Consider the following 10,000-nt stretch of genomic DNA (forward strand, 5'->3'; position numbering starts at 1 on the left):
TTCATCTCTGAGTAAAGGTGGAAAAACAGAATGGCTTCCCATTTCGTGTTGGTTACCAAGGAGCAGATCTTACTGATAAACTTGGTTAATTATTCAACTTGTGTGGTACATGTATGTACTAAATATAAAACATCCCCCACTTTGGTGAAATTATTTTTAACTGTTTGATGCTTTTGGCTTGTCAAAGTGAAATAGTATTGCACAATTCAAGCTATTCTTTGTGTTGAGAGAGTTGTGACTCAGTGCAGAAAACCTGACAGTTCATGCAAAATAAGCATTTTTTAAAATTATTTTTAGTCCATAAATCCAATGATATTTCTTTTTGTTTACTAAGTACTGGGCCAGTCAAGGCTTGAGAAACAAGAGTGGTGTATTGCTATACATGCAGTTGTTTATGCTTTAAATTGCTCAAAGCAATGTCAGTTCTTAAATACTGTTTCTTCCTGTGAGTTGCTTCGAGTTAGATAATTATGTTACATGGACACAGCCTTACTAGTAAATTCTTCAGCAAGCTGTGATGTCTTTAATATACGCTGACTTTCAATGATAAGAAACGTCTTCTGAGCTTGCTGTTTTGTTATCACTTGTCATTTACAAGTGTAGGATGTGCACATGCAGTAACTTAACAGTTAATGTTTGTCTTCAGAACCAAGACACCTGGCCCTGGTGCTCAGTCTGCCCTCAGAGCTCTTGCACGGTCAGGAATGAAGATTGGACGTATTGGTAAGACAGAGAGCGTGGCAACTGGCTTGTTGTTTTCTGTGTAACGTTTATGAAAGGAACAGACAAATAAATAAAACTAGTACTGGACATTAACCTGAAACTAGAACCACTTGGCTTCTTCATGCACGATCGTTGGTGCAGGCAGAGATGCATGATGGGACACCACGCAAAACCGTGTCCCAAGAGGGAGACAAAAGAAACCTCAGTCCACCCCTCCTATTTAAGGAGGGGGCCTCGACCCTCTCCCAGATCGCCTCCTTCACTGCCCGCTCGAACCATCGTGCCTCCTTGTCTAGAATCTTAACATCAGGGGGAGGATGTTATGTCCACTGGTCTCTCTGTGGATGTATACGGGGGAGTCGTTGGTAGATATCCCGCTGGAGCTTGGCCTTAGGTGCTGGTTCAATCGAAGTTTCAGGTTATTGTCCAGTGCTAGTTTTATTTATTTGTCTATTTATTCAACTGGATGTCTAACATTCACCGTTTTCTTTATCAAAGGAACGTTCGACATATTTTCTTTCTTTGAAAAAGGAACTTAACATCAGCGTATTTGAACTTAAGTTGTCTGTTGGCTTCATACTGCATTTTAAATTTTCTTTCCAGAGGACGTAACTCCAATTCCATCGGACAGTACAAGAAGGAAGGGTGGTCGTCGTGGACGACGTCTGTAAATTTTGTTCCAGTTGAAACTGTTAAATAAAAGGAATTTTTGCCATCAACGTGAATGAGTGTTTATTGTTCCAAAAGAATTTTTATTTAGCCTGCGTGGCAGGCGCTAGAAAGGGAAAGGGAAAGGGGAAAGCACTTGCGCGAAGCGAGTGGAGCGCGAAGGAAAAGGAAAGATTTTGATTGGATATTATTTGACATATTAATTAGAGGGCAGCTTAGAGGACGGAATGGAAGACAATGATGCTGCCGCAGGCGCTTCCTTTCCTTCTCCCTCGCACTCCCCTCGCTTCGCGCGCGCGCTTTCATCTTTCCCTTCCCCTTTATAGCGCGCGTTACGCAGGCCTTATTAGGGAGCTTAAGCAAGCACGTTTTTAAGACGCGGACGGCAACCGCAAGAGAACGTTTTGCGTGCCAGGACAGTGGTGTCTCTCAGATTTTTATACTAATCTTCTCTAAAAGAGAAACAATACTTAGCAATGTAACTGTGGTTGTGTAAACACAAGTTAAAAGGGAAAACAACTCACTTTCGGTTGCGTCTGCGTCTCAAAAACACGCTTGCTTAAGCTCCCTATTTTTTTTTATTTTACTCCTAATGTTTTTTTATGTACTGTCAGTGTTTTACTTACTTTGAAAATCGTGGCTTGTCTTAAAGCGCGAACGTGTATGATGAAGAAAACTATGAATAACGACAAAACGAGCAAGAGGTAAAAGAGCTTGCTTGTTGGCTGTATTAAATTTAAGCAGGAAACGGGATGTCGAATAGAAATGGAGGTTTTTGTTACATATACTTGTTCGTGCACCCCTCTAACCGAAAAAGCACTGGATTGGAAATTGATAAAGTGGCCGCTCTGTCTGTCTGAGTGGCAACATCCGGGAACTTGCACTTTTGGCAGCCAGTCTAGAGCTTGAGTATCACCTATGGCTTGTACAGGAAATCTAGCCATGAGCCCCCATTCCAGCAGGGGAAGCACCAGTTACATCAGCTTGAATTGTCCACGGATAGAACTTTAATTTTCCTTTTCAAGTCCTGGGATACTGTGTTGATGAAGGTAAATGATGGCAAAGGTTGGCGAATGACTGAAGGTTTATGTCGGTAAATTGATGCTGGTAAAAATGACTGTAGATGAAAATGAGGCTTCAAGAATGTAGAAGAAAGTAAAGGAAGGTACATGAAAGTAGAGTTGACTCCTGATAACTCGAACGAAAATTTATTTCCCCTGGATTTCCGTTGTACATTTTACTGCTATATTACTCTAACCTCCCGCTAACTCGAAACAATTTTCGTTTCCCTTCAGGTCATTCTCTATATATTTTTACCCTCGGGCACTCAAACCACGTCCTTTAATACGTAACAAACAAAAACAGTGTACTGCTGTCCAAAACATTTAACTTATTTCGAAGCAGCCGTATAATCTTTGTCCTTTTTTGCATTTCACAAAACGTGTCGGTCCAGGGGCCCGTTTCTCGAAAGTCCCGAAACTTTACGGGCCATTTTCGAGTGTCACAATTCCCTTTGTATCTCAAGAACGGAGAGGATTTAATTCGTCAAACTTTACGGACTTGTTTCTTTTAGTTAGCTTGAAAACATATTAAAAGATCGGCTTTTCAAAACACGCGGTTGGCAGTTTCACAAAATGGCTTTTCGGGCCCGAAACGTTTTCGGGACTTTCAAGAAACTGGTCCCCGGTTTAGAGTACATTCAACCTCAGTGCCTGTATCATTCGTAAAGAGTTGCTACTTATCTCCCCAACTCCCGATAATTCGATCCTTTTTCAATTTCCCTTGAAGGTTGGAGTTACGGAAGTCGACGGTGATTATTAAGTGATGGAGGTAAATGCGGGTAGATGAAGGGAACGATGGTGCATGGATAGTGATGAGGGTTTGATGGTCAATATATGTGTTGTTCTTCATTCGAAATCGAATGTGACCGTGACGTCAAACATGTATCAGAACGGTGCGTCCGTGAGTGGCTGATGAGGCCAATGCGGGCGTGGAACTTGAACCTCTCACACAGGTTGGGCACCAGTAGGTGGGTGCTGGATCAGTTGCACGTTGCAGCTCGAACCTCTCCCATCAAGCGTTTTTCTTTGGTAGAGTCAATGCGATGTTTTTCAGATAATTTCGCACTTTGGGAGATGAGGCTTTGCCAGGCAGAGCGGTCGGTAGCGAGGTTTTCCCAGTACTCTGTACTGATGTTGAAGTCTTTTAGGTAGACATTCTCAAGCTTTCTTTGAAACGCTTCCTCTGTCCACCGCCTGCACGCTTGCCGTGGCTGAGTTCTCCGTAGAACAGCTGTTTTGGTGTCCTTGAGTCAGGCATGCACAAGACGTGACAGTGTCGTGCCCTGCGAGTCTGTGCCTTGTGCCTGGTGGTGATGATTTTGGGGAGTCCGGCTCTCTCAAGCATTTCTGTGTCTGGGACCATGTCTTGCCAAGATTTGTCTTTACCAATGTAGAGGAGACTGCGGAAACAGTGAAAGTGGAATTGCTGCATCAGCTTTTCATGTCTGCTGCAGATGGTCCCTGTTTCGCAGCCGTAGTAAAGGGTGGTGAGACAACTGCTCTGTAGACTTTGATTTTGGTGTCTTGGAAGATCCCTCTCTGTACCCAAAGGCATTGCTTGCCTTGGCGATGCAGTTGTTGACCTCGGCATCAATGTTGGCTGAGCGCGAGAATGTGCTTCCAAGGTATGTGGTCCTTGGAGTCTCTGGACCTTCACTGTAATGCATGGTTCATGATACTGGTTTCCAGGGGCTGGCTGACACATCACCTCGGTCTTCCTAGTACTGATGGTAAGACCAAACTTGTCGCAGACCGATGAGATGCTGTCCATCCCCTGTTGCATCTCGTGCTCTTAATTGGCATTGAGCGCAGTCGTCCGCAAAGAGGAGATCCCTGATCACTGTCTCTTTGACTGTAGTGACGGCCTGCAGACGTCTAGGGTTAAACAGCTTGCAATCTCACATTATCCTTACTCCAAATCTTAGCATTACAATGTTGATTTTTCACGGTCTCCAAAATCAAGATCCGTTCATCGATCGCTGGCATGTTTCAACATTGTCTGGGGGGAAGAGGGGCGCAAAAAAGGCAGCGAAAGAAGAATAAACCGTGCTCGTATAACGATGAAAGCATGTACAGTAAATTATCTACTTTCCGCCCAAAATTTGACAAGTGTCCCGAAGTGTTTTGACCCGGATTGTAGGAATCGTCCACGAATAGTCAAGGAGAGGGCATATAAATCCCTGATAAGACAACAGTTAGAATATGCAAGTAGTGCATGGGCCCCACACCTTTAAAGACATTCTGGAATTAGAAAAGGTTCAGCGCACGATGGATTAAATCTTGGTCAAGTCCACAGGAGTTGATGGGTGCCCCTTTTAAGGCGTCGATTAAATACAAGGTTAATTGTTATGTGGAAGGAAGGCCATAAATAATGTGATCAGCCTCCCTATACCAGCCCACGTGACAGATGTGACTCAGAATAATCCTGAATTAGGGGTCACTGTCCCTGAAGGCATCAGTCAGCATCGCCGATAACATCATGCTAAAAAGCGTAGGAGCGAGGTCACATCCTTGCTTGACTCTGTCACATGAAACTCCTTACTCTCCAGTCGTCGAGTACTTGGGCCATCGTCCCATATGTGGATGAAGTAGGGGTGGATCCCGGGGGGGGGGGGGGAGGGGTGAATAGGGTGGCTAGCCACCCCCCATTTTGGCTCTTTTTAAACTATTTATCTGCTTTTTATTATATTTTTATTTCTCCTGGAACAGACATTAATGCATGCAAAACATAAACAAAGTCAAAATGGCAGCCTAAACTATCTGGACTTCTGTCAGACTATATACTTTGATTTTTTCAATTAACCCCCCTTAAAATATTCTTAGATCCGCCACTGATGAAGGTAAATGAGGGTAGATGAATGTAGATGAAAGTCAATGAGGGTAGATGAAACATGAATGACCGGGAGATGATAGTAAACGCGGGTAAAAGTAGGAAGGTAATCATGAGGCTACAGGCGCGGCTACACGAGCGATTTTTTCACATTTTGTCGCGTCGCTAGCGCGCGACGGTGGCTACACTTGTGGCATACTTCAAGAATCCCGGGCCTGCTTGTTCGCAAGCCAATTAACTTAACCCAGGGCTAGCGTAAACCTTTTTTTCACGTTTTCGACTTTTCAAAACTTCATGTTTTGCGTATTCTTGTTTTTCAAGATTCCCTTCCTCTAATGTAAAGTTTTGCCGAATATCAGCGTTGAAAAGCATTTCGGAGTGGAGAAATAAACTCCTTGGTTAATTTTTAATCTGGGATTAGCGTTAATCGACTTTTGAACAATCGGGCCCTAGGTAGTATAAACAAACATGGCGGACGGCCTTTTGGGCTATTTTTATTTTTTTCTTTGATGACAAAAAGAAAACGAAGCAAGAAAAAAAGAAAAGATAAACGTGGGTCCGTCTGTGGCTGGCGAGGAGAAAAGAACAAGGATTTTATCATCAACGTCTAAGCGAAATTTCAGGCGAGGATACCCTCCGCGTTTCAGCAATTCAGTGTTTTGTTCTAGGAATTTAATTAACGTAATGGTTTCTTTCTCATTAAATTTTCTATCTTCCTCCGCCATTGTTGTTTTTGCTCAAACCGCAAGCTCGTTTTAGTCCTTTAATTTCATTGGCTAAATACTCTTTAGCCATGTCGCAAGCGCGGGGGATAAAAAAGTTGCAGGGTAGCTACACGGGCAACTATCTCTGCGATTTTATCGCGAACCTTACAATTTCTGGCGACTTTTTCTTTCGATATTTCACCTGTCGCGTCACCAGTTCAAGGGTGGCTACACTCTCGATTTTCATCCTGCGCTGGCGACGCGACCAAATTTGAAAAAATCGCATCACTGGCGCGAGGAAAAAATCGCTCCTGTAGCCGCGGATTACAGTAGTGTTAGTTAGTGACGTTTCTATATTTGGGGACTTGTGGTGGGTATAAGGCCATTTCGGAATTGCGAAGGGAACTGGGGCGAGTTTTAAATTTGAACCAATCGATAAATTGACGCCATCAAATGAAAGATAACGTTGAGATTGGCCAGCTGTCGGACGTATACAAAATATGGACCCCAGGTCCGTGGACCACCCCCGTGAACCCGTTCCATGGACCCCTTCGTGGACCCGGTCCATGGACTACCCCAGTGGACCACCCCTCATTTTGTAAATTCAATGCGTTTAACAAGCAGAAAAATCTTCAGACGAAAGAGAGAAGTGATCCTCGCACTTATCTGGAAATTTTAGGCAGGAGTCCGTGACCAGGAGCGAACATCTCTCATACAAAGCCTATGCCACGGTGTTTTTACAGACCAGGAACCCATGTACGATATATTTTTAGACCACCTTTTCTGCAAAAAGACAAAGACAATTCCGGATCGATGACGCTATTACGTCAAGTTAGTTTCTTGTGATCGGTTATCGGGCTCCTGCAGGAATCTCATTAGCGGGAAATTTAATACAAAAATAAATCAAGGTCTGTGAAAACGCTCTGACGGAAATATAGGGCTGTAGTTCGGTCCTAGTTATGGGCTCTTGATTTAAGCAATTGCCTGTTTTATAGACACTTATACCATCTATTTGGTGGCTCCAAAGGGGTTTGTCTATGACCCGCTTTTCAAATATAAGTTCATTTCAATCATCGAGTCCTTCACCGGAACAAATGAGCCCAACAAATTGACCTGCTCCCAACTGAGTGGCTTCAAAGCTCAGTTGGTAGAGCGTTGCACCGGCATTACAGAGGTCATCGGCTTGGAGCAACCTGAATATGTGTCTAATTGCTTAAGTTGTCCAGATAGGTGTGAGGATCACTTCCCTCTTTCGTCCAAAGATTTTTCTGCTTGTAAAATGAGGGGTGGTCCACAGTTGTACACCGGACCGGGCCCACGAAGGGGTCCATGGACCGGCTCCACAGGGGTGGTCCATAGACCTGGGATCCATGTTTTGTATACGTCTCCATCTGTCCAAGTATGATGCTTTTTGGTCGATCAGAGACCAAGTTACGGACTTGAAAACATAGTTTAAAATCCATACAAACGTCTTTAATTTTGAGACTGCGTCGCCCAAAACCATATAAACTCTTAAAAACTTTTATCAAATTTGGGACAACTGGAAATCCTGTCATGGACCTACTATTTGGAAAAAAGTGAGATGAAAATCACTTTGTTTGACTGTTATTGCGAATAATTTATTATTACTAACAGAAATCGTAAATTTTAAGAGTTTCAAACTTGGACAGATGATTTTAATTCAAATTTGAAACTCGCCCCAGTTCCCTGCGCAATTCCCTGAAGTGCTTTTACATGACGTCTTTCTCTTCTGAAAGGACCATCAACACACTTTGCACTGATGTTGGTTTTGTAAAAGCAGCGTAAAAACAATTTATGTCAACATGGAATTGTGGTATGAATGGGAAGAGAACAACGATGAGTGTCTTTCTTTTGATGACAGCGATCGCTTTGAGGAAGATTCATTGTGTTCTTGGGGCTCAGATCCAGAAAGCCTTTATGGCAATTGGCGAGGTTGGAAAAGAAGCTCGCAAAGTGGTGTCCAAGAGGATTTAGAGCCTTGCGAAGGCAAAGTTGAATCTCTGATTGAAGTATGCGCTAGGACAGTGGCGAAACATTTACCTTTTGAAACCGTTGAACGGATATATCCACAGATACCTGAACAACTCCAGCTTAGGATTGGTTTTTGGTCTTTTCCACCATTTGAGGAAGACATTAGATTATATTCTTGCCTTGCCAATGGATCCCCAGATAACTTTAATGAGGGAGAGCAACTGTTGAAAGTTCAAGCAGTAAAAGATGCTCTTCAAATTGGTGAGTATAAGGGTTGCTATGCCAGTTGGACATACCTGCCAACCCCCCAGAGTACAAAAATCTGGAGACATCTAAAAATCTTTGCATTGTAAGAATGTCATTTTCGACAATATCTGAATACTCACTGAAAATCACCCGAAGCCCTTCCAAATGTTCCCGACGTTTCTCGGTTAGAACAGCAATGCTATTGTTCCCATAACCGCGCCAACTTTCTACCACATATTGTGCAATTTGATTGGCTGATTTCTGACCAATTACAGTACTTGTTAAATATAGCCTATATCAATTTGATTGCTCCGTTTTACGTTTTCCGAACTAGAACAGCTCAACTGTGAGCACTAGAATCCAGTTCTTGTTTGATTTTCCATTTTGACATCTTGAAGATAACGAAATTAATGAAAAAATGTTGAAAAAGGCCATGGTACGTATTTCCCGGGAGATTTGGTGCTCTAACCGGGAGACCGGGAGATTTGATGAAAAACTTGGAGACTCCCGGGAAAACCAGGAGAGTTGTCAGGTATGAGTTGGACGAATGCAGAGATATCGATGCTAACCTCTGTCTGGAGATCTAAACTCTGGATTTTTTTTTCATGCGGACTATGCAGACCATGCGGACCTCCAGCTCCTCTTCCCTACCCCTCAACAATCAATCCCTTCACTCCCCCCAAAAAAATGCATCAATGCACCACCTACCCCCTGTAGCCCAGCAGCTCCTTTGAATACAAGAAAAATCTACCGCCATTGTGAATCTTAGGTGGCATAGCTTGAGCAGGAAATTTGCGGGAAAACAGGGTACTTATAGACTGCTTGCAGTCCCTTCTGAGTTAGTCAAACGTGTTCAGAATCTGCTAATATCATTAGTGAAAGTGATGGGGTTTCATTGCTAATGTAAATAAACACTAAACGGTGAGGGAATAGTTATATGCATGTCGAATTCAATCAACTATTCGGAAGGAAAACCACAGAAAAACTACTGTATTTAATTTAAATAATGTTGGCCACCCCCGTTTACGGGGATAAACCCGGATCAAAACTGGATTGATGATTGATGATGATGATGGAGAGTTTGGTCAGTTTCGACGGTGTGATGTTCATCTGCAACCATCAGTAAAATCTGTTAAGTCCTACTTCAAGGGGTCAATGGGTTAAGTTATTAATTTTATCGTAAATAAATCCATTATAATTTAGTATGCTTCTTTCACATATCCAGGTTTTCACCTCAGTGCTACAGTTCACCAACCCCATGGACTTTGCCAAAGTAAAGGAACATTTAATGTTGCTGTTACATTTGATAGAGGACGCATCACCTCCTGCAACTGCACATGTCAAAAATCTGTGACATGGTGTGCGCATGTTATAGCTCTGTGTCTGTTTAGGATTCACTTTCCTAACCTCGTTTCTTTGAGAGCTCCAGTGTCTGAATACCTATCTCGATTGAGGCGAGATCAGCTGCAGAAATTTGCTCAGTATTTGATCAGCGAACTGCCTCAGCAGGTACTGGAATAGTTTGAGTGATTAATATTCTTTTTAATGCTCCAGATCCCAAATCATTGAATTTGGTTGGTAAATACATGTACCTTGCAATCCAGCAGCTAGTGAAGTCTGGAAGGACCTCAAGTTACCAGTACTGTTGTTGTCACTGTTTTGAGATTAAATAATTAATTTAATGATAATTATGACTAAGCTCAAAACAGTGAGAACAACTGGTAACTTGAGGTCTGTACTGTACATGTTTCAAGACTGGAAGATCAGTATAAACC

The 10,000-nt window shown here is 42.8% G+C and overlaps 2 protein-coding genes across 2 annotated transcripts in view; both read left to right on the top strand.

Moving 5' to 3' along the window:
* The window catches only part of LOC138001406 (small ribosomal subunit protein uS11), a 6,855-nt gene extending 5,413 nt beyond the window's left edge, over window positions 1-1,442 (top strand). Inside the window, exons 6-7 of the mRNA XM_068848044.1 lie at window positions 647-723; window positions 1,327-1,442. Coding sequence (XP_068704145.1) covers window positions 647-723; window positions 1,327-1,394 — 145 coding nt within the window. The 3' untranslated portion in view covers window positions 1,395-1,442. The remainder of the gene's footprint in view (window positions 1-646; window positions 724-1,326) is intronic.
* Window positions 1,443-7,719: 6,277 nt separating this feature from the next.
* Window positions 7,720-10,000, top strand: part of LOC138001229 (zinc finger SWIM domain-containing protein 8-like) — a 22,760-nt gene continuing 20,479 nt past the window's right edge. The window contains exons 1-2 of the mRNA XM_068847882.1: window positions 7,720-8,240; window positions 9,451-9,734. Coding sequence (XP_068703983.1) covers window positions 7,811-8,240; window positions 9,451-9,734 — 714 coding nt within the window. The 5' untranslated portion in view covers window positions 7,720-7,810. The remainder of the gene's footprint in view (window positions 8,241-9,450; window positions 9,735-10,000) is intronic.

This window comes from Montipora foliosa, chromosome 1 (genome assembly GCF_036669935.1).
Source record: "Montipora foliosa isolate CH-2021 chromosome 1, ASM3666993v2, whole genome shotgun sequence".
Classification (NCBI taxonomy): domain Eukaryota; kingdom Metazoa; phylum Cnidaria; class Anthozoa; order Scleractinia; family Acroporidae; genus Montipora; species Montipora foliosa.